The sequence below is a fragment of the Hesperophylax consimilis genome, chromosome 2, assembly GCF_061612785.1.
Source record: "Hesperophylax consimilis isolate HC1 chromosome 2, BYU_Hcon_1.0, whole genome shotgun sequence".
Classification (NCBI taxonomy): Eukaryota; Metazoa; Arthropoda; class Insecta; order Trichoptera; family Limnephilidae; genus Hesperophylax; species Hesperophylax consimilis.
In genome coordinates, this window is record NC_142837.1 from 1,488,574 (window position 1) to 1,514,352 (window position 25,779).

The window sequence follows — 25,779 nt, forward strand, 5'->3', positions numbered from 1 at the left end:
TACAGCTGAGCAGTTGCCCTTTTGGCAATATAATCATCTAAATGTATGTATACTAACTATATGCAAACATGTACAAATTATTGTCAAATAAACGTTATTATTATTATTATTATTATATAAAATATGTAGGTATATACATTTAAAAAAAATTTCAAATATTTGTTTAATTTGTTTTTGAAAAATTTATTTTACATAGGTTTTCCAAAGGTGAGTAAAAATCTTTTGTTTTACATATTTATTCGTTTGTCCGAAAAGTATTACCGGTAAGTTTTATTTATTATTTATTTATATTACATGATTTGATACGTATGACATTGAAAATTGGGTTTATTCCTTACAACTGAAGTATAGTATAGTAAGTATAGTATATATATTAAAACTAGGTTTTATTTCCAACTATTTTCTACGGTACCTACCTACATAATATGTAGTTATGCGATTGCATAATATAGATTAGGGTACTCATCTAGCCGTGTAACGTGTAACGTAACTGATACTGTATCAAGTGAGTACGTAGGCGCGAGCCTACTGCGAGCCGCTCGCGGGTGGAGCGCAGTGTGATCGCAGCGAGCCGCCGACGGCGGATTCACTGCGATCACACTGCGAGCACTAAAGGCGGATCCGGGAGCTCGTAGCTGGATACGCGGTTACCGTGGACGAGCCATACCCACTTGCAGATTGATACAGTATCAGTTACGTTACACGGTGCTACACTCTTGGTGAGTACCCTGCTTTGTATCGCTTTCATGTATTTGTTTTCATGGTTAACGGAGCGACCTGACTCGTCTAATTTTCGAAATGTTATTAAATTCAGGTAAATTTCGATTGAAAAATCATAGGTTAGTATGTCAAAAATAACCTTGTCTTTTTTCCTAAAACAAGAAGCTCAATTCACAATACATTATGAAACTGACAAAAAATATTAAATATTGTACTGGACGGGAGTCCGCACAAGACTGTAGATTTGGGCGCCGGTTCCAAACCGTGTCTTCAACCGATGAAAATGCTCCTTTACGGCCAATGATGATTATAGTTGAACAAATTTATGAAAAATCTGCCTCCCGCACCCGGTGCTTGGTGAATGTTGGGCACTGGGTGTGCTTTCGTCTCTGCTCGCTTCTGGCGTTGGCGGTTTTCCAGAGTAGGGCCGGCTGATCTTGATGAGGTAACGCCAGAAGGTTTGGAGCAGAAGACTTGGCGAGGTGAGGCAGATGGTGGGCAGGAGTCACTTTGTTGATAATAAAACGCTTGTTTCGGTGGTAAAGATGAACTGACTTTTATTTTTTTATGTTGCTGCTTATATGCAATAAGCTTGACTCGCAGCCGACATTGGGCTGTGAGTCAAAAAGTGGTGGGGATTCTATCCGCGCCAGTAATGTGTTTATATGCCCCGGCAAAATGTCGCATATTCATTTTGCCGGTGGTATAGCCGAAGGTAGACGCTTAAATTTGCGAGTTTGTAAAGATTTTGCAGGCTCTCCTGAATAAAAATTACATAGTTTAATTACATAGCAGTTATAAGAATGTGTATCTTGACAACTAGATTATTATTTTGCCAAGATACGACAGAAAATAAGAAAAGTTTGTTAATAAAAGTGTAAAAATGATCTTGAAGCGATCAAATTTGTAAATATGGTTATGTTAGTATTTTTATCAGGTCCCCTGTAACATAGCGCTCAGAAAGAGAAAAGATTCACTATGCTACGAGGTTCCTGGATTTTTGTACAGGCAAAAAAGGTAAAAATAATTGTACAAAAATGGTTATACAAATATGTTAAAAACAGCATTTTTAATATCTCCTCAGTGGTAGCACATAGCAAATAGTGTTTATTTAACTACCGCCGAGGAGATGTACAAGTAAAATATAGACATTTGCAACATTTAATAAATTGATATTTCTTAGTAAATTGTACATAGTAAAATTTGATCATCGTTCCGCTCGGCAGAGGTAGGCGCGCGATGCGGTATCGACGCCTTTCGGAATCAAAGTTTTCAGGCCGGTTTGTCCGAAAACGGGAACAAAATGACCAGTGGCGGGGAGTGATGATTTCGCCAGTGGCGTGGGGTAGGCACATTTTATAAATGTAACATATTTTGATGAAAATAAAAATGTGGCCAACGACGTCCGTTACAAATATGTTGAATTATACCAATGTAATAGTGAATTGGACAATAAAATAGAAATTATGAACAAAAAAATGATTTGAATCGCACATCACAAATCGAAATTCATTTGGTTCGTGGCACTTTTTGACTACCAATCACAAACAGTTTCACGTACTTTGGCATAAGTTTTAATATTTATTCATGAAACATCGATGACAGACATAAACTCCTGTCCATAGTTGATTATTTTCACTGGAAATTAAACAACACAAAATTATCTCCAAATGTTATAAAAAATATGTGCTTATTCTGACTGATTCTTTCGAACGATCCTGTAGCATATAAGTACGTACAATGTACACGGATAATTAAATATCACTAACCTTTGTTTTTTCTGAAAATATATCTCCCACGTACGTTTTTGATGTCGTAATTTGTGCTTTCTAATAAAACTTTTTTCCAAGGGTATTTTCCTCACCATTTTTAAGCGAGGAATTTCTTTAAAATGTTATCAACTAGACCGGCGTGGAATAGACGTCCGCTCGCCGCCGTGTCGCAGCGAAGAATGATAAAATTTAGGCTTGCGCCAAGGTAATCACAAACAACGAACAAACAACAAACGCGAATCGAAATTAATTACTATTATATACTTTAAGAATATATTTTTTGGTCATAAATTATTTCTAATGTTTCAATAATGTCTTGGTAAATTATTTTTCTAAAAAAATCTGAAATACACCAATTTGTAAGACCATAAATTAATTACTATTATATAATTCAATTGAGGGATTTTCGTCACAAAACGCGTACTCGGATTTATTTATTAGTAATTTTATTTGAAATAAAAACAAAATTCTTTTACATACATGATAGATAATTTATTGATTGTTTATACTGTATTATTATATGATTTGAAATATTTGTTGTACAATACAAATTCACCTTTGAAAATGCAACAAATCTGCGCATCGTCCAACGGTAACACTTTATTATGATATGAAAATAATATTATTTTTCAAAATTTAACATCTTACTTTACTAGATAAAATAACGATCTTTCGAAATCAATTTGTGTTTTTTTCTAGAAAAGTGTCCATATGTCTAAAACTGGCCTCAAAAATGCCAAATATCAGGTCAAGTCTACCTATTTCGCCTTAAGTACTTCAATTATATAAAGATTTCTTTGATAAGAATAATAGCCACAGTTAAATTTAAGCAAAAAAATTGCCCTTGAGGTGGTTTCTCAAGATAACGGCGCTATATAAATTAGCCAAATATTATTATTATTAATTATTTATGTGGGAGTACTAACCGTACCATCAGTTCGAACTACAACAGGACAACATCAGTATTTATTTAACATTATTTAATAAATTACCCCTCGATATATCTGAGGAAAATTACCTAACTGAGAAACCAATTATAGATTTCCCCAATATACTATTCCATTATGTATCTACAAATTACACTATACTTACAACAACTAAAAAATATTAAATTTATCCAAGAAAGCAAACACTTTGTGGCTTGACATTATACAAAATGAATCAAATACTTTGTTTTCAACCACTTTATGTTAATTTATTTTTCTTCGACCGGTTTCGATTGAACCCAAAGATCGTGTTAAATATAGACATGAATATTAGTAGACCTGCCCTAAGTGATTAAAAGCGTATTATTCCCCACTCCTCATACCGGTTCCATTGGAGCCGGCTGGGCTCGCGTATGGCCTCCCTTGAATCTTGAGAATGTGACGTCATCATTCTTGTGCGAACTAGCATCAAGCTATGGTCGAGTTCATTTTACGAAATAACACGGCAAAATGGTGGCTTGCGCTATGAAAACTTGTAAAAATAGAAGTGAAAAAGAGAATTAACCCAATTGTCGTATTACATTCTATAGGTAAGCATTATTTTACTTTGTTTTAACCATATTCACATCGTAAAATATGGATCAGTTTTAGAAACATATACTATGATGGACGCGAAACACAAAGCCGTGCACAAGAATCAGGGATGTGCCTTCGCCTTTTGCGCTTTGATAAAATACATAATAGTATCATTTGGAACTCCGTCGTATTAAGAGCGATGTTTTCGCGGACGAAATTTCGACTCCCGCGATATGTGAGATTTTTTCAAAAATATCTTTCATTTGGTCACAAAAAATTGCCAAAGATGCCTCGTAAAATCGTCATCTTCTGGGGCCTATATTCTATAATTTAAGGCAAAAATCGAAAATCTGATCCATATCTGTACTTTATATATACCATGTCTTTTAATTAAAAAAAAAAAAGTTTACTCTAGTATTTTAGCCGTAAATCCAAATTTAAATTTTATATGTCACTAATGTTTAAGACAAGATATTTATGCACAGCACAAAAGGTAACAATTACTACAAGCAATAATTTTTAGCCTGAAACACTAAATTTACGCTATGTAACAAACAAATAATATACGCTCGGACGCCAACATAAATTATTCAGTATGGACGTGATACCTTTATTAGAAGAGTTAGCAATATACGGAAGACGTAACAATTAAATTAGAGTGAAAGGACGTGAAACCTATATTAAAAGGAACCTTTAATATACAAAAAAATATATACCCGGACGTGAGTATGTACGTGACGCAAGAAATGTATGAAAGTATAATAAACATCAAAACCTGCATTATTATGAATATTAAAAAAAATATGATATAAGCGATTATTGTGAGAAATACATAGTGCAATATTCACAAAAACAATCTAAAAAAAAGAACTAGAAGTGCTGGACGCCCAAAGACGGATTTACGCACGGACGCAATAAATCTAGCGGGGCCTATATATATATATATATATATATATTATAGCTACTAGTAGTACATTTTACTTACACTTTTTTTCCTACTTCTCTTGATTCTATATGTATTTCTACAATAATATAATGTACACTCCTCTTCCAACCACAAACTAATGCTTCTCTGGAAGAGTAGTATTAAATATTGTCATTGTAAATTGTAAACCTTATTATTTATATGTACTTTTTCCTTTAATAAATAAAAAATTTAAAAAATTCCTTGGCACCCTAAGGATTGAAAAAAAAGTAATTTTTTGTGTGATTTATTTGTATAGGAAACTTCTGCGTCAGAAGCTCATGTCCCGGGCAGTAGAGGACGAGAAAGAAATCCTTGAGAAGGAGGAGGAGGGAATCCTGCCCGGAGTGGCCCCGCCCCTCCGAGATGATGATGAGGATGCTGATGACGATGCTGAAGATGATGAATACACCGACAGTGAAGAGGATACAGGTTATTTATTGTCGTTCTCCATTCTCTCGAGAAATCTACTAAGAGAGTTTCACTGCAATACTTTTTAGTACATAATTTAGGAGGTATTTCACCTCCTCAGAGCTAAGTCTTGTAGAGCACTACTCGTTGAGTAGCTTATATTATCTGTTTTACCAGGGTTGAGTAATGCTACCCATCATGTAAATGTGTGTTACTCGATGAGTAGTTACTCAACAACCCTGAAATACCCTCTTATTCTTTTGATTGTCTGCATGATGATGAAAAGTCACCATATTTCTTCTGCTGCTCTCTCCTAGGTTGGCTCTCGGAGGTTGGCTATCATCAGTGAAACCCTGCAGTCTATTACCATTCTAACAACTTAAAATACATTAATGCAACTAGTAGGAAACCATCCTAGATATGTCTATTAAAAACAATGGTATTTATGACTCTCGACTTAGACGGGTCACATCTCTTCACCTTGTTTACTTACTTTTATATTGTTTATCCAATATCTTCAATATAATGGTATTTATGACTCTCGACTTGGACGGGTCACATCTCTTCACCTTGTTTACTTACTTTTATAGTGTTTAATATGTTCAAAACATCGCCCAATGCTATACACATTTTTTAATCAGGATTCCTAAATTAAATAAAATAAGTCACTTTTACACCATTTCTCCACATGCGTGTAAGCAGAGAGGAAGGACCACCAAACAACTCTGACTTGGCACACACTCCTTGATTCATCCAAATTCATACATACTCTTGATTGTTCCGTGTCTCTTGGGCATTCACGACTTCTACTTGTGGCGGAACAATATGGACTAGATAAGCCACGTTGTCGCCATTTTAACATAAATATTTTAACCACTGTTGTAATAATTTCAAATAACAGTAAACCACGATAGGTTACCTTGTGAATATTGTGTACGGGAACCAACATCGGGAAGTTACAAATGTAATTAATAAAAGAGATAAAATTATAACATTTATATATTACTATTTCGTACAAAAGCCAGAGCAAAACAAGAGATCTCTAAATTTAACATAATTAAAGTTAAAACATAACCCAGGGCGTGTGCGTCAGATCGAAGATCTTACGCATCGGATATTAATGAAAATAGGTAGCAATATTAAAAAGTGTGACAAAGTAAGTGACCAAGTATTCTTACCTGATTAGTGAGAAGAGGGCGCCAAATAACATTTTCCATGTTATTAAATTTAGATTTAAAATAACAACGACCAGCTAAAACGATAATAAACTGCTGCGTAGTATGTCGTAGTATGTCGAAGTATGTCGAAGTATGTCGTCTGGAGTGTCGCTCGTGTCCTTCTGGAGATGGCGTCTATCCCAGCTGGTTGCCGATTTGGTTCTGCCTTCGTAGACCGGACCCGGTCGAGTCGCCGTCTCGAAGTATCTTCTGGGAGTGAGTCCAGTGTTTGCATGTTGCAGAAATAATAATGAAAGGTAGCAGGCAATAAAGAACTGCTACATACTATTCACATTTGCATCATGTATTCTCCTTACACTCGTTTCTTCGTTCGTTTGCTCTGCATGCCCAAACCATCTAAGCATCTCTTTCTTAATCTAGGATTAGGATTATGCAAGGATTCCTCATATTAACATGTACTATGATTTAGTTTAATTTAGCAAGTTTAGTGATTGAATGGATGATGAAGGTAATATAGTATGTATTTATTTCAGGTCCCAGATTGAAGCCAGTATTTGTCCGAGCGAAAGATCGCCTCACTGTCATAGAGCGGGAAAAGGCGGCCCAGAAACAGAAACAGACAGAGACAGAGGCTAAGAGGGAAAAGGAGGAGAGGAGAAGGGAAGCTTTACGATTGGTGGAGGAATCTGTAAGAAGAGAAATGCAAGATAAGACAAAGGTAGACTTTTACTACTTATTTATTTACATATAATAACTTTATATCGAATTAGAAGAGTACAATGTGTAGTAACAATGGTTTTTTCATAAAGACAAAATAATTAAACATCAAATGATACATGGGGCTTGGTTAGAAGTTGAAGAATTGAAAAGGCGATTGAAAAAACAAAATGGTATCTTATTTTATTTGCTGTTTGGGTGGATTTTTCAAATTTCCGTAGATCACAAACAGCAAATAAAATAATGCGAGCTCAAAATAGACAGAATGGTAAAATTTCCAAAGTGGTAGAAACTGTCAGTATAGCCTGGGTAAAATGCCACCATTCAGATATTAGAAACGTTGCATGGCGCTAACGGCTAACCGTGTTTAGTGATCAATCTGAACTGAACTGCGAGGTAATTCCCTTCTCAAAACATACCCGGTTTGGGGATGCTGTAGCCCCACTGGCTCTGGCTCTGGAAAGTTGGTACCTATGTGCAGAATTCACATCAAAAATACAAATGTGTGCTAAATTCATGATGCTAGAAACTTTATATTATATTTATTTCTTCATGTTCTCCATAAAAAGCTTCTACACCAATATACTACGGAGAAGATTACAAATTTGAGGTCCATGTAAGTGTTCGAGGAACGAACAAGGGTTGGGATAGCCGAATTTTGAAGGGCTATTCCACACAGATAAAGCATGGATAAAGCCTATGGCTTATGACAGGCGAATGCGATAACACAATTCGTAAGGTTAATTCACAGTCAACTTAACGTATTTGAATATTCCTTAGTATTTTGAGAAGTTGTTAGAGTGGTACAGGCAATGACTGAATAAAATACACGTGGATACATGCAAATCATTTTAAAGAAACTCTTCCTTGAGTAGTAGGAGTACTGGATTTTAAATTTTTTTTAGTTTTTATTTGGCTAGCTGACGAATAAAAAAAATCTCGTTTGAACATAGTTGTTCAAGCTAGAATTTTGTTTAGTTTGTTTTGCAAAGATCAACTTTCAATAGGATAGAAGAGTGTGTGTAGCCAATACCTCCTAGATCCCCACTCGGGGGTAACAGTGTAGCGCGCAGGTACATTTAATTGAATCATATTTAGCATCTCCGGGAATTGAAATAGTTAACTTATTTATACAGGAATAATGAACCAGTGTAATGCCTTCTTTCATTCAATGAATAAATTTTAAAGTATTAAGATTCCTCTGCATAATTATTAAATTTCGGTGTGGAATTCGGCAATATTAGTGAAAATTCGCCATTTTTTCCATTGTGACATTTATTGGATTTCCCGCGCCCGGCGTATTCCCGCAGTGTTGCCAGCCCACGCGATAAACCAAAGACAAATATAAACATTGAGTACGGTACGAGCAGGATGGCGAATGAAATCTGCATCTCGAGAGGAACGGTGATCGTTGTACGGTAGCACTCGTTATGTTGAATTGGATTGCGATAGTTGCGATAAAATACGTTTAAGGGATTATTCCGATAAATAATCAGCGATAGTACACACATTGGTTTTGACAGGACGAACGTTTTGATGCGATTGTACGGCTCACGGCACTCCGTGGTTATAGCAGACGTGTGTGAATTTAAACTGTACAGTTCAAATTCTGACCATACTATTGGTTAGCACACGGCCTGTCAAAAGCAATCGGCGTGACGGAACATGTAAGTATAAAAAGGTCACGGGGCAGTTTTATTATTTTGTGACATACCCCAAAAGACAGTTGCTGAACTGTCTGTAAGTGATGTCGAAAATATCAATGGTCAATGCAGAATCGTTATGCAGTTGAGTCGCTCTGTTGATTGGCACTTTCTGATAGGCAGATTTTAAGTAAAAATAGAATTATCGCTCGCTTTTAGAGCATAAAATAGTGTTTGAGGTCTCCCATGCGTGTACTTGTTAGGCACGTATAAGCTAACCTCTTCCAAAATAGATGGATTATAGTATAATAATAATAATAATACTTGGATGACTTGTATAGCGCCGTTTTTGTGCAAAAACACCCCAAGGGCGCTGTACAAACTTATAATACATTTCTACAGTGATCTATGTTATTACTTAACTATTTATGGAGAAAATATACAGTACAATACTTACCTGGTAGGTCATTTGAGATTAACACTTTATTAACATTATCTAATTGTTTATTGGCGAAATTTAGATACAGGATTTAGGACTTAATTGAAAAATTGAATATAACTGGACTTTCTCTTAGAATTGGTATATTTAATTTAAGGGTACGACAGCTTAAAAAGGTAAGTTTTTAGTATAGTTTCCGAGTTATAGGTAGTATAGTTTCCGAGATTAACTGGCGGGCTTCTAAAGTACCGAAATCTAACATTCCTGTTAAGAACAAGGATGAATCAGGAATGGATAGTATGTATAATCCCTCATATACAGGTAACGCTTTATGGTTTTGTTCTGCCCATGTTGGGGCCCAAATAATGGAGCTATATTCCAGGATACTGCGAGCAAGTGCTTCATACGTCTTATATCGTGTTTGTTGTTGAAAGTAATATGATGTTTTATTTTATTTTAGGTTGACCCCGAGAGTAACATCAACGACGTGTGCACCGACGATGAGAATGATGAAGTAGAATACGAAGCGTGGAAACTGAGAGAAATGAAGAGAATTAAACGAGACAAGGAAGAGAGAGACACGTTAGTACACAGCCACATAGTACAAATACCAGTATTTCACTTTCTAACTAAATATAAGCTATATGTATAATAATTAACACACAGTTTTTTACTTAAATTTACTTATTCGATTCTCCGTTTTCAGGCATCGGGAAGGAGATTGTAAATGTCTAAACCCTCATGGCCTATGCTCATCTTACCACTTTCAGTCTTTACTGTATAGTGTACAATTTATTATTTGTATAGTTCATTTCTTGGGTGTATCTGGGTTATAGTTTTTTTATACATTTATTCTGTATCGTTTGTAAATTGTTTAAATATGTAATGTGTGTGTTTCCCCATATTTATATTGGATTATTTTGGTGGGACCAGATCAAGCTATAATATAAGCCTCTCTTTACTTCTGTTGGTAGAAGATGAGCGATTCTATATTTGATTTGTAATAATTAATGTGTAAAAAGGCCACTTGTATCACATTTTTTTAAATTTAGTTTTAGTTTTAGAGATGTTCTGCTTTTTTTAGTTTTTTTAAATGTATTTTTTCTCAGCTTTTTTAAACCATGCCGATTTTTTGACGGTTATCCACTGTAAGAAGAATGTTTCTCTTCTTCTTAAAGAGCTCTTTGTTCTAGTCCGAAATGTATTTTTGAAAAATCTCGGATGTCATATATGCTTTATTGTTTACTGTGTAATAGACAAGCAGTTTCTTGTTCTTAAAACATCGGGGTATTAAGGATTTTCCGATAACAAACGGTTTTCGTTTGCCCGTTCCGGTCATATTGGCACACACAAGTACTGTCAAACGAACCTTTGAGCTGTTCCACCAATGCATTTTTCACCTTTGAATTTAAATGTGTTAAATTATATGTCTCATCCTCATTATAATAGTCCTTTTCATCGAAACCCCTTCTCAATTCTGACCAAACACTTTGAACCCACGCAATTTATATTACAGGATCCACAGATGTAGCTTCACTGTTAATTTTCGCGTGAACAGTTATTTAAACGATCAAGCCAACCATTGTTACACTTAAAATTGTCATTTCCGAATTGGTTTGTGAATTTGAGACTTTAATATTCATCGATAGCAAATCCAGCACTTGTTTGTACACTAAACAACTTCAGCAACGCTTTGTCAACATCAGGAAGTACGCACTTTCTTATTTTTCTACAATGTATCTTCATCAGAAGACCACAGAGAAAACTTCCTATACACTTCCCGAATAATATGGACTTAATCGCGAATTGAGAGACACTTCCTCTTGTTAGGGGACATGTTTGCAATCGAAGGGTTTATTTATTACTGATTTAGATTTGGTTTCACTAAACTTACCCCGTGTAAATACATACTTACTCATACCTGCCTGCATGAACATTAAATTTATGGTTTTTAAAATGAAATTTGGAAACCTGATACAAATTTGACATTGAAACAAAAGAAGTTATAAAAGGGGAACAAAATTGGAAAGCACATTTTTCATACGACTTATATTTTATATGACACTTTTACATAGTGCGCAATAGTGCTGGATGGATGCGTTTTGTAAAACGGCAACACGGCCACCACTGTCTTCTTTATGACTTGTTTGGAGAATCGTTTTTTTTTTCAGACAACTATCTATGTATTTATCTATTTAGAAATTGTGTTGATAAAATTATTTGTATTTTATATCAATGAAACAACCACTCTTTTTCCATATTTGTATTTCTAAATCTGAATACCGCACAAGAGTCCCAACATTTTCCTGCTAACCAGAGCCAGTGAGACTATGGCATGAAGGGTTTGGGGAGGGGAAGACAAAGGTGGGGAAGTACCTGGCTATTCAGATCGGCTCACCAAACACGCTTAAAGCCATTTCAATCAATGTTTGCATACTGAATGGTGGTTTTCACTAGGGCGATACTGAAATTATTATTAAATTAGCACGTAGCATTCTGCTGATGCTCTCATATCTGATTTCACAGTAAGTTTAACAGTCATTGAGTTGTTTTAAATTTTAAAATAACTACTCTATTTGCAAGAAAGTGTTTCCTGGGATAAAAGGTGTCCACTGAGATTTACATTTCTGTTCACCTGAAGATACCTTGGATGCCAGGTCAACAATGGTCTCAATCAAGTCACCCCTTTCTTTTAACGTCAGTAATCTTAGTTCCTTGAATCTATCTTCATATTGGCAGTCTTTCAAAGCTCTTGGTATTTGTCATTGTAAATCGTCTCTGTATTCTCTCCATTAGATCTATTTGGAAAGCACATTGCAAGAGAGATCACCGTGTCCGGTGAATTTGCTCTTTTGACAATCCCAGTAGTTGATCAAATCCAAGTCCCTTCCAAATTATTTTATTGAATATTTGTGTTTTTCAGGTTGGAGAAGGAAGCCTTAGAAATAGAGAGGATGCGCAACATGACAGAGGAGGAAAGAAGATTAGAGCAGAGAGTTAATCCTAAAGTAGTCACCAACAAAAGCGCAAAGGGCAAATACAAGTTCTTGCAGAAATACTATCACAGGTCAGTTCATACTTCCCTTTTTACTATTATTATTGCTCAGAATGAGATGTATCAAGCCTGTCACAAAAACACAGTAATGTCCGAAGTTGGCAAATTTGAGTGTGGGAAGTTATTAAGTATCGAATTTCCTACATTTTACGTAAAAAAAAAAAATTTTACTTACTCTTTTTTCATGTTAAAAAAAGATGTTTTGATGTTATCACAATTTCACCGCTGTTGGTATGCAAAAACGCATTATTTCTGTTTCTGTAAATAAAAACTCAGTGACTTTGCTGAAAGCACTGTGTTTAAATTAACATTTACGAATTTTCATGTATGTATTATTATTTATCTACCATCTTGATATGGAGCCAGTGAGAATATGGCATCCCCACGCAGGGTATGTTGTATGTTGTGAGGCTGAAGGTGGTGGGTTGGTGATGGAGATGGGGAAGAAGGAGGTGGAGGAGTACCTGGCTATTTTGATCTGGTACCACGCACGGCTAAAGCCATTTCAGGCAACCTTTCAATTCTGAATGGTGGTCCTACACCAGGGTGATATATCTGCACATTCACATTCCACTCTGGAACATTCCGCAGCCCATACTGTATATTATTTTAAATGTATAAATTGTGAAATAACACCAATTCATCAAATAAAATTTACTTACGCATGCCAGAATTTGAACCCGCGACCTTCCGATTGCTAGTCGATCGCCTTAACCCTCGACCATGGAGGCCATCGAGATAAAATATAGACTGCTCTGAGAAAACTTTGCACGTCATTTATAATAATCAATAAACTTTTATTTATTTTTAACTATTATTAACATGTTCGGCTCCTCGCAAGCTAAAACCCGAAAGCGATCGTGATCTAAAAATAAGCGTTTAGTATTGAGTTAAAATTTAAAATTAAGTTATTTTGCTGTTTCCTAATGTCCTAATAATCACAGATTAAAAATATTTTAGAATATGCATTTTTAAGAAGTCCTGTAAAAATATTTTTAAATTTTGGGTTGTGGATGAATGCACTAAATTCATATATCTAATACATTTAAAACTAGTACTACGTTAGAAAGATACATTCTTTGTCTACAAATTATCAATAAGAATAATTTTGATTTTTTGATCATTTGGTTTGGGAATTTCTCGCCCTCATTCAGAAAATCGTACCTTACAATTTTAATATGGAGACATTTACTTAGACATTGACTTATTTAGTTTAATTATTCGTTTTCCAAAGACATCCTGTTTGCTGCTTTCTAAATTGTGACTTATTAAAACTAGAAACATGGTTTTAAATTAGATATACATATGTAATTACATTACACTATTCCTTTATATAATACTTACCTAAAGTTTGTAAATCCTCATTGACACCATTTGTCAATCGTAAAATTACAGACTTATTCATTCCAGAAAATAAAAATTATATCTGTTTCTTCGTTATAAATTACTCTAACTAAATAACTTCCACAAAAACTGCACAATAAGGTAATTATTGCTGGGTTGTAAAAAGATATCAAAACAACACTCTTTGCACTTAAAAACAAACACACTAAACTTTTGCATCAAAATCGCCTTATTTTTTAATCTCACAACTTCAATTAAGAGAATTCAATAACGATCGCACTGATATACATGTAATATATAACTTAAAACAAACGCTTACTGCATTTTTTAAGATTTTCGAATATTGGAGCAAATAACTACACATTTTATCCAAGGATTTTTCTACAATATTTTTTTTGTTTTTATCGGAGACAAGTTTCTTGTAAACAGTTGGGTGACATAATGGTGAAATCATTATCTCATTTTGTCACTGACCAACAGAGCGGGCTGCAGAGTGGGCTGCGGGAAAGTTTAAATTTATTCTTATTCATTTTGCAAAGTAGTCGCCCATATTGTGGCCGCCTGGCGTTCGAGTATGAAAGCCATATACCCACTTTGTGGGCGCCTAGCACTCCAGTGGATAGCTTGTTTGGTATGCAAATCATTGTGTCTTTTATTTGGAGTTGTCAGATATAAACAATTTGTTGTATTATAAGGTTGGCGTGTGTCAGTTTGAGGTGTAAATTACTTTATTTATGTGTTTGTGTTTTCAGAGGTGCCTTCTACCTGGACAAGGACGAAGAAGTTCTCAAACAAGATTTCTCAGGACCAACGTTGGACGATCACTTTGACAAGAGTGTGTTACCAAAGGTACTTAATTTCTAAAAATATTATTCTAATTATCACCCCATTGCTTTATTATTGTACAGTAGAACCCCGTTAATTCGAACCCCGATAATTCGAAAAAACGCGAAATCGAGATTTTTCGCCAAAAAAATTTCCGCAGAAATTATTTTTCATACAAAATGGTTTTTCAATTCGAAATTCGTTAATTCGTAATTCGAAATTTATTTTTGTCCGCGCACGAAAATTTGTTCGTGTAATTCGAAAAAAATTGATTTTTGCGAAAATAAATCATAATATTTCGTAAATCTGAATCTAAAAGTCAGCCGTGGCGGTAAAACGACGAAAAATGTATTTTTACGTGGTTATACATCGTCCTAATTAGTATTATTATTTTGTAAATCTGAATCGATTTACACTGGAATGTCGTATTTTTTCAAATTTATTTTGAATATCCGAGTTTGAAGGGCCGAGGAAATACGTTTTACACGGATATATGTCGTAGTTTTACGAATTTACACCAATTAACTGAATTTAAAGGGTCGGCTGCGAAATTTCGATTAAATTTATCGTATATTTATGAATTTATTTCGAATATTTGAATTTTAAATGGCCCGCCGCAACTGAAATCGGCCGCGAAATCTCGATTTACGCGTAAATATATCGTATTTTTACGAATATCTGAATTTTAAAGGGCCTGCCGCGACGGAAATTGGACGCGAATTTTCAATTTACGCGGAAATATATCGTATCTTTATGAACTTTACTTTGAATATCCGAGTTAAAAATACGGCGCAGCGGAAATTGGCCGAAAAATTTCGATTCACGCTGAAATATGACATATTTTTACGAATTTACTTCAAATATCTAAACTTAAAGCGCCGGCAGCGATGAAAAACTGCCGATAAAATTCGATTTACGCGGAAATATATCATATTTTTACGAATCTACATCAAATATCTGAATTTAAAGGGTCGGCCGCGATGGAATACGGCCGCGAATTCTCGATTTACGCGGAAATATATCGTATTTTTACGAATTTAAATTCAGATATTCGAAATAAAGGGCCGGCCGCGACGGAAATCTACCGCGAAATCTCGATTTACGCGGAAATATATCGTGTTTTACCAATATCTCAATTTAAAGGGTAGGCCGCGACCGAAATCAGCCGCAAAATCTCGATTTACGCGTAAATATATAGAATTTTTACGAATTGCGAATATCTGAATTTAAAGGGCTGGCCGCTCCGGTAATCGGTCGCGAAAATAAAGAAATAATTGGTATTAATACGAATTTACTCCTAAAATAACACCCAGATTTGAAGATGCGGCCGAGAAAATCGATTTGCGGCATATTTTTTTATTTTTTTTTTCATAAAATTTCGAATTACGTGGGAATTCGTTAATTCGAAATTTGATTTTTGATGTCCCGTGGATTTTGAATTCACGAGGTTCTACTGTAAAGCTAAATTGCTAAATTGTTGCAATGGTTTGTTTCTTATTACGCATTTCTAAATCATTGGCTTGCGAGACTTTTGGCGACTTTTTTGTTTTCTTTCTGCTAATGAGTGCAGGCGTTCGTTTTCCACCAAACGAAACCATTCTTTTCGTGTTAACTACTGCTACTTGCTGTTTGCACTAGATCATTTTACTCTTCATTCAAACTTTCATCTTCTTCTTCGCCCCCAGATATTTCATTCTCTTCGTGGATTTCTTCTTCAATAAAAAATTTAAATCAAGCTCTTCCTTTTCCTCCAACGATAGCTGAAATTATTGACATCAGCTGACGTTCCCATAGCCTTTTTCTTCCTTATTGGTCTATTGCTGTTAGACAGTATGGTATTATAGTTATTTTACTGATTACCTAAGTCCCGTGAACACCTAACGGCTGCAACTCCTCACGTGCAATCACCGCGGTGCCGATGCAATACTCAGGAAGGTACTGAGTGGGACAACGATGCGCTGTGAATTGGCAACGCAGCAACTGCACATAGATTTTGCGCTGTCTCGACAGAGTACGTAGTAGTAGACGTAACGACAGAGGGTTAAGGGGAGAAGGAGAGGAAGTTCTGGGAGGGTAAAAGGTTTGAGGGTTGGGTAGGAATCTAGGGATCAGTATGTCCAGGAGTGACGGACGTATGAATATATCCCTCTTTAATATTGTGGTCAGAAGGATCGAGAAGGTAAATAAACCGTCGCAATTAATACTTTCCATTAAAATTGCGCCGCAATAATGTATTCAGGTTTGGCATTTTGCGAAAACCCTGATAAAAATGCATTATTGGAATCTGAAAAAATGCTTACAAAAAATAATTATATTTCATAGAACCGACTAGCGGTGGAATTTAGAAGTTCGATAAATTTACTTGAAATAATTGAAAAGACGATTTAAAGTCGTTGCATTTCAATTTCAATTTCTAGCAGTAGGTTGGAAACGACCTAACCAGCGTAGATTCTTCATGTGATGTCCTTTGTAGGGTGGTATAAAAGGTATTTTCAAAAAAATTCAACCTGATAATTATGTTTGGTATCTGCTTGGATATTCTACATCAGAATAGATTGGTGTACTGAAGCGATCTTCCGAACAGGCCCTCCATTGATATGCTTGGTGTAACTATAAGTGACCAGCTCAGGTACGGGGGCTCCATCGAAGCCAGAGTAAAGTTGGCCTCTCAGTAGCTGGGCGTACTGTACAGGGCCCGCAGATACTTTAATAGTACACAACTGCTGACCCTGCACAAATCGCAAATGCGCCCTATTGTCGAATTTGGCAGCCATCTCTGGTCCGGAGCCCCTAAATACCTGAAAAAAACCCTTGACTCTGTGCAAAAACGGGCGGTCCGTTTGATAGATTCCCCAATCTTAACAAACGGACTGCAATCTTTAGAGCACAGGCGTCAGGTAGGTATGCTGTCCTTGTTCTATCGGTATTACAATGGAAGATGCTCTGAGGAACTAGCGTCATTGATCCCTTCGGCACCGGTGCGTAGTCGGGATACACGCCAAACGCGCGCCCAACATTTGTACACGGTTGACATTTGTCACATGAGAACGGGTCGCTTCTACGATTCGTTCTTAAGTTCAACAGCTCGGCTGTGGAACGAGCTGCCGGCCTCTGTGTTTCCTCCCTCCTACAACATGAGACTCTTCAAGACCCATGTTCACTCTTTCCTCTCCACAAAAAGACCCTCCACACAGCATCCCCAAAGATGACATAGGCCCTGAGGGAAATTATTTTCTTCAGGGCCTCCTGTGTGGAGTTAATATAAAAAATAAAAAAAAAAATAGGTAGGTACTGTAAATAGTAACTATTTTTGATTAATTATTTAATCAATGGATCCGTAATGAACTAGAGATGAGTATCAAAATATGCGTCTCGACATACATATGGCTGTACCGATTGACAAATTGCTGTTTCTCAATGACGTTTCGTATGAATCATTGTATGCATCAATACACACAATCCCAAGAGTGTGTGTTGCATAGGTAAAGTAGGTAGGTATTGTAGGTTGGTACCGTAGGTAGAGGCCGTAGGTGAGTACTGAAGGTAGGTACTGTATATGCATCAATACACACAATGCCAATAGCGTGTATTGTGTAAGTACTGTGAAGTTTTCTTTAAATATTTAATTGATGGAACCGGAAAGTAGCCAATATGGCTATCAAATAACGCATATAGAAAATCCGTAGAAGTGTGATCTGTATCGGTTGACAAATTGCTGTTTCTCAGTGACGTTTGGCATCAATCATTATATGCATCAATACACACATCCCAAGAGTGTGTGTTGTGTTGTCTGCAACGGGAAAAGGCTAATTGTAGGTATACACTCCTTGTTTCATCCACATTCAAACATTAAGCCCACACATATTGCTTCATCCATATTCAAACATTACATCAAATAATTATTTTTACGTATTAGTTGCCTGCAACGGGCAAAAAGCTAGTCTGGGTTTAAAAACTTAGACAGGAAAGCCTTTCGGCGAGAAACAACTTAGGAACTTGGCCGCGGTGCCCCTCACCGCTGTTACGTGCCTATATTATTATATAATATTTAATCCTCGTGAGCTGCGTTCGACTTCAATGGACTAATCTATACCAGTGGCGGCTCGTGACTTTTGGGTTACTAGAGTTCTAATATTATAAAAAATGGCATTTCTGATGTTGTAGTTGAAAACGATTTTTTATTTTTGTCGAAACATCGATTTTTTGTATGATGATTTTCAGGAAATCCGTGCGGCGCACAACTAAACTGAACATTCCTGATAATCTTCATACAAAAATCGATTTTTCGAAAAAAAATAAAAAGTCATTTTCAGCTACAATATCGGAAATGCCATTTTTTATTATATTAGCACTTCTAGTACGAGCTGCCACTGATCTAGACTACAGTTATGAATTGGTTTCATTCATGTATTCCTTATAGTCGATGCGGCTGGGCATACGAAAGCTATTTGGAACGGACGGGGCTCGGAAGTTTCCTTTGTTTGCCTGTCGAACGCAGCTCTTAGGAAGGCGGTGCGGCGGTTGTTTGAACTTCCTACCACTATAAATTACTAGGCACTCTTACGAAGACTTACATATTATATTTATAAAATAATATAGGTATGCGACAGCGGTGAGGCGCATTACGGGGGTACCTATGAGGTTGGTTTGCATTGAAAGGCTCGCCTGTCCAATCGGACTTTTATCACAATTTTTAAATTTGGCAATCTATGTTTTTAAACGCACATTGAAAAAAAAAAAAATACAGATGATGAAAATAATTCATTAACAACAAAAAAAACTTTTTTTGAAATAAATTTGTACACAAAAAACTGCCGGGATATAGGAGTCGACAGACCAAGAAATTCTTCAATGGGGTGATTTAGACTACTGTTATTTGTTGGTTTCATTTGTGTACTCCATGATGTAAAATTCACTAATTTTTATCCAACTTTAAACACGGTTGCCTGCAAATGCTCCAGGCTGCTGGTTGGCAGACCTGTTTTTTTTTCATCTACTAATCGACCCCTATGGTAAGAAATCATTTCCGTTCATACGTACCTTACTACGTAATTTTTACGAAAAAATTCATTCACTATTTGCATGACCGTGCGGAACTCTCCAAGAGGACCAGCAGACCAACTCTTTTAAGGCTTAATAAATGTCTATTCTCATTACTAAGTAGTTTCATCTGTGTACTCGATGACGTAGGGTTTATTGTATCGGGATCCTCGGCTATAACCTGCCGGGTACACGTCAGCTCGTTACTATTCTGTGAAATGTATCAGTAATATACCCCTGAAATTTTGAAAAACCACCAGTCAAAAATTATATTCTTTATAGTATCAAACCTGTTCTCATTCTTCCATCTAACGTGTAATGTATTATGTATTTAACTAATTTATTAATTAACAGGCACAAAGTTTGACCAAATTTGGTAATTATTCTTTAATTTGGCCAAGTTTGGTCAATTTTCTGTTTATTACCAAACTTGTTCTAATTCTCTTTTTTTCCAACAGGTGATGCAGGTTAAGAAGTTTGGTCGGTCTGGCAGGACCAAGTACACCCATCTGGTTGACCAGGACACGACGCAGTTTGATTCCCCCTGGTCTACAGAAGCCCTTCCCCAGAACGCTCGATTCCACGCCTCCAACAAAACTGTCACAAAACAGGTGTTCGATAAACCCTCACTAAAGAGGGTCGGCCAAAAATAAAAAGTTTCTAATAGTGTAAATGCATAATTAAATAAGCCGAATTTATTAATAATTTCCGTAATATATTTTAGAGTCCGTCTAGAAAGTATAGAAAAAAGTAGATGGCGCCATCATCATTTAAATGGCTACACCAATATGGTTCAGAAGAAAAAAGGTGTAGCTTTGATAAAGCACTATGGTCTTGGTCAGTGGTCGGCAGACCGCGGCTCTTTGGATAGGTGTTTGCGGCTCTACAGACACCAACTCCAATTTCACCTCCACTCAACCAGCTGCCATGAGATGGAGCCGCCGAATGAACTTGTCTCCATCGGCAGTGCCAACTCAGCTCATGCTGCAGTTTATTCTGCACTTGCAGGGCGGCCACAGACCTAGAAAAAACGGTATAGATGAAGATTTGGGTGGGCAAAAGGTATGAGGTGTGAGTAGGAATTAGTGTGTCCAGGAGTGACATATGAATCCATCCCGCCCTCTGAGTCCGGCTGTAGAGGTGAAAGGAATCCCGATCCAGCCGCCACGCAGCGGGTAGGTAGACGCATCCGCCGCCAAGACAAGGTCCAACCTCACCTCATGAACCCGGGAACTCCTTCTAAGTCACTAAACATTGGGAACCACTTGAGGTGACTTATGGCTTGGTTATCCAATTAATGTTTCCCGGGGCGGCGGTTCCCATACCCGCCTCCCAAATTGAATTCTAACAATAAAATTAAATTTGTTATTTTTGCAATTTCTGAAGTTTTAATTTATTACTTTTATTAGTGGCTCAACCTTTAGAACACCAGACCAAGTGTTTAAAGTGCAAGTGATTCTGTTAAAAAATTCTGCGCACTTTCTCATGGCATACATAATACTTTTGGCTGTGAAAATATCAAATCATGGTTTCCTTCAAAATTCATCAGCTGATGGATCCGCAAAGAGAATTTTATATTGAATTCTGAACACGATACTGGATATAGCACCAATCCACAAGCAAAAATTATCATCATACTCGGAACACGTGAATGGTTTTGCTGCTAATTTTGGAGCATTTAGCAACTTGAATTTTGAATTTCATAATTACGCACGGAACAAAAAGATGTTTTTATATTTATTGAACCATTTAAATGAGCAGAAGTATGGTAGTACGGTAAGAATGTAGAATACCCATAGCACCTTGTAATTATTGTTCCCGTACATTTAATACACAATACGATTTTTTACTACCTATTATTGATCCATATACAGTAGAACCTCGTTAATTCGAAATCCAGCGGACATCAAAAATCAAATTTCGAATTAACGAATTCCCACGTAATTCGAAATTTTATGAAAAAAAAAAAAAAAAAAAAAAACGCCGAAAATCGATTTTCTCGGCCGCCTCTTCAAATCCGGGTGGTATTTTAGTTGGAAATTCGTATTAATACCAATTATTTCTTTATTTTCGCGGTCGATTACCGTAGCGGCCGGCCCTGTAAATTCAGATATTCGCAATAAATTCGTAAAAATGCTATATATTTACGCGTAAATCGAGATTTCGCTGCCGATTTCAGTCGCGGCCTACCCTTTAAATTGAGATATTCGTAAAAATATGATATATTTCCGCGTAAATCGAATTTTGTCGGCAGTTTTTCGTCGCGGCCAGCCTTTTAAGTTCAGATATTTGAAGTAAATTCGTAAAAATATGTCATATTTCGGCATGGATCGAAAATTTTCGGCCGAATTCCGTCGCGCCGTATTTTTTCAACGCGGATATTCGAAGTAAAGTTAGTAAAAATACGATATATTTACGCGTAAATCGAAATTACGCGGCCGAGTTTCGTCGCGGCCGACCCTTTAAATGCAGATATTTGGCGTAAACTCGTAAAACTACTACATATATCCGCGTAAAATGTATTTTCTCGGCCCTTTAAACTCGGATATTTGAAATAAATTTGAAAAAATATGACATTCCAGTGTAAATCGATTCAGATTTACAAAATAATAATACTAATTAGGACGATGTACAACCACGTAAAAATACATTTTTCGGCGTTTTACCGCCACGGCTGACTTTTAGATTCAGATTTACGAAATATTATGATTTATTTTCGCAAAAATCAAATTTTTTCGAATTACACGAACAAATTTTCGTGCGCGGACAAAAATAAATTTCGAATTACGAATTAACGAATTTCGAATTAAAAAAAATTTTGTATGAAAAAATTTTTCAGCGGAAATTTTTTTTGCGAAAATTTCGAATCACGCGTTTTTTCGAATTATCGGGGTTCGAATTAACGGGGTTCTACTGTACATCATAAGACTGAGACTGAAATACAGAATCATAAGGAAATTAATATTTAAACTTGTTATTTTTTAACCTTAGCGAGTATGGGAAAGTTTTTTTTAGTGGTTACATTTCAAAGTAACCATTTATCAAATGTCAAATAATTGTGTTGAAAAACACCCATTTCAGGAATAAAAATATTTAAGAAAGAAAATTGCAGAGTACGCAGAGAGAGAGGTTGTACGTATATCATCGACGATTGTCATCTTCCTTCTCACACTTGTACCCGAAGAATCGTTGACGTACATCATCGACGATTGTCATCTTCCTTCTCACACTTGTACCCGAAGAATCGTTGACGTACATCATCGACGATTGTCATCTTCCTTCTCACACTTGTACCCGAAGAATCGTTGACGTACATCATCGACGATTGTCATCTTCCTTCTCACACTTGTACCCGAAGAATCGTTGACGTACATCATCGACGATTGTCATCTTCCTTCTCACACTTGTACCCGAAGAATCGTTGACGTACATCATCGACGATTGTCATCTTCCTTCTCACACTTGTACCCGAAGAATCGTTGACGTACATCATCGACGATTGTCATCTTCCTTCTCACACTTGTACCCGAAGAATCGTTGACGTACATCATCGACGATTGTCATCTTCCTTCTCACACTTGTACCCGAAGAATCGTTGACGTACATCATCGACGATTGTCATCTTCCTTCTCACACTTGTACCCGAAGAATCGTTGACGTACATCATCGACGATTGTCATCTTCCTTCTCACACTTGTACCCGAAGAATCGTTGACGTACATCATCGACGATTGTCATCTTCCTTCTCACACTTGTACCCGAAGAATCGTTGACGTACATCATCGACGATTGTCATCTTCCTTCTTACACTTGTACCCGAAGAATCGTTGACGTACATCATCGACGATTGTCATCTTCCTTCTCACACTTGTACCCGAAGAATCGTTGACGTACATCATCGACGATTGTCATCTTCCTTCTCACACTTGTACCCGAAGAATCGTTGACGTACATCATCGACGATTGTCATCTTCCTTCTTACACTTGTACCCGAAGAATCGTTGACGTACATCATCGACGATTGTCATCTTCCTTCTCACACTTGTACCCGAAGAATCGTTGACGTACATCATCGACGATTGTCATCTTCCTTCTCACACTTGTACCCGAAGAATCGTTGACGTACATCATCGACGATTGTCATCTTCCTTCTCACACTTGTACCCGAAGAATCGTTGACGTACATCATCGACGATTGTCATCTTCCTTCTTACACTTGTACCCGAAAAATCGTTGACGTACATCATCGACGATCGTCATCTTCCTTCTCACACTTGTCTTATATGAAAACGAAAAATAAAATAACTTGTGTGATTACCAGAACGATGAAGTCACATACAATTTCTCTCTGGGACTACTACATATCAATATCATACTATCAAATTCGGTAGTCAATCATAACCTTAATTTGAATCTACTATCATTAATTTGTTCTCAAATCTGTATATTAACTAATTAATTTAGTTCCTTTTTATTAAATTTCACACTTCTCGGACTGTGTGTAAGTTATGACTTTAAAGTGAATCGAATTGGAATATTATTATGGATTAATTTATTCTATCCCTAAAATCTGTTACATAGTTCGAGGTGTGACGCTTTGGTGGAATAGTAAAATAAATTTATCGCATGTTTTTACTCACTTTCACGTTACATCTAAGACGGTCTTCGCACGGGCTCGGTAACGGAAATGAATCGACTAAAGCCAAAGACCCTCCACAGAAAAGTCCCACATTGAACTCACTTTCCTGCTAAGGGCCTGCAGCTATGAAAGCAATCTCCTATTATATTTCCCCGAGTACCTACCTACACGTATATTAAAAGCATTGATTTGTTTTATGAATAAACTTTTGTTGTATCTACCTTAGAATCTTTGCAAATACTTCAGCATTAATTTAATCACATAATTATTGGACTTCCAATTGCAGCAAGAAAAGTTACCCATTTTAAATTATTGCATGTGTTTTAGCAGTTGAAAGTTTTTACTAATCTTATGATGGATTATATCTGAATTGTGTGATCAACTGTCAAGAAATTTGTAAAAAGTCAATAAAATTTTTGTTTCTAACAATTCTCTTACTTATTTAAGTCTTTAACCTTCAGAACGCCGAGATCCCGTGATCTAATTACTTCCGTAGTTTGCCAAGCGTAAATTTGCACACGTCGGCTGAGTTTATTTTTGTAAAAACATGCTTTTTTTAGCAAAATTATGTTTTTGTAAATTGTGCTGTCTTCCCAGATAATGTGTTTATATGTTTATACAAATTGTATATAATGTCTATCATAAGAAGTAGTTTCCCCAGTATTCAGAGGAATAATTTTTGTCACCCATACAAAAATTAAATAAATCAATCTAATTTTATGGTTTTATTGAAATTAATAAAGCGAAATATTCGTCCTTCACAATAAACATAGTATTATGACATAAGAAGACCGTTGCAAAGTCGTTGATGCAATTGCGGCTCACTTGTTCACAGATAAAATAAATATGTTGGCAAGACAAAACGTCAGGATAGAATAATATATTATTTCCTTGCCAAGAGAATAAAATATATTTTAGATTGTTAATATCCAATGAAAGAAAGTAAGTTTAGACATTGTCGGCGCACAAGCGCTAAATCCAACAGGACTGCTTGGATGGTGCAATCTCAGTCTGTCGTACTACATGAGACACAATTTGTACATTTCAAGGACAAAAATTAAATTAAAACATAATAGAAGTAATTTCATTTACCACAGCGCCCTTGAGGTGATTTTTCACAAAAACGGTGCTATACAAATCATCCAAATATTATTATTGAGAATCCATTTTTCATGAAAAACAAACTGTATTAAAAAATGTATATACCAGTGGAACGTTTGTGGGGTTGAAAAGTGGGGAGGCACTAACATATTTGTTTAGTAATGTGTTTACATACTGTGTTATTTATTCTTTTTATATGCCCACGGGGTACATTGAAATTTTTACAATTTTGTACATAAGGGTTACGAGTTATATTCTTAGTATTATGTATACCTACATGCCAACATACCTCGGTAGCGGAAGATCAAATCTCCGAAATTTTATGACATCAAAATATTCAGAGATATAATAATATATATATAATTTATTTTTTTGACCTCTCAGAACTCTTGCATTTTTAATTCTTCAAATATTCACCACGGCAAAACT

At 36.0% G+C, this 25,779-nt stretch overlaps 1 protein-coding gene across 1 annotated transcript in view; it reads left to right on the plus strand.

Annotated features, from left to right (window-relative positions):
- Positions 1-25,162, plus strand: part of Mfap1 (Microfibril-associated protein 1) — a 62,063-nt gene extending 36,901 nt beyond the window's left edge. The window contains exons 4-9 of the mRNA XM_089640815.1: positions 5,218-5,390; positions 7,081-7,265; positions 9,807-9,928; positions 12,270-12,413; positions 14,498-14,594; positions 20,069-25,162. Of these exons, the coding sequence (XP_089496941.1) occupies positions 5,218-5,390; positions 7,081-7,265; positions 9,807-9,928; positions 12,270-12,413; positions 14,498-14,594; positions 20,069-20,263 (916 nt within the window). The 3' untranslated portion in view covers positions 20,264-25,162. The remainder of the gene's footprint in view (positions 1-5,217; positions 5,391-7,080; positions 7,266-9,806; positions 9,929-12,269; positions 12,414-14,497; positions 14,595-20,068) is intronic.
- The last annotated feature ends 617 nt before the right edge of the window (positions 25,163-25,779 follow it).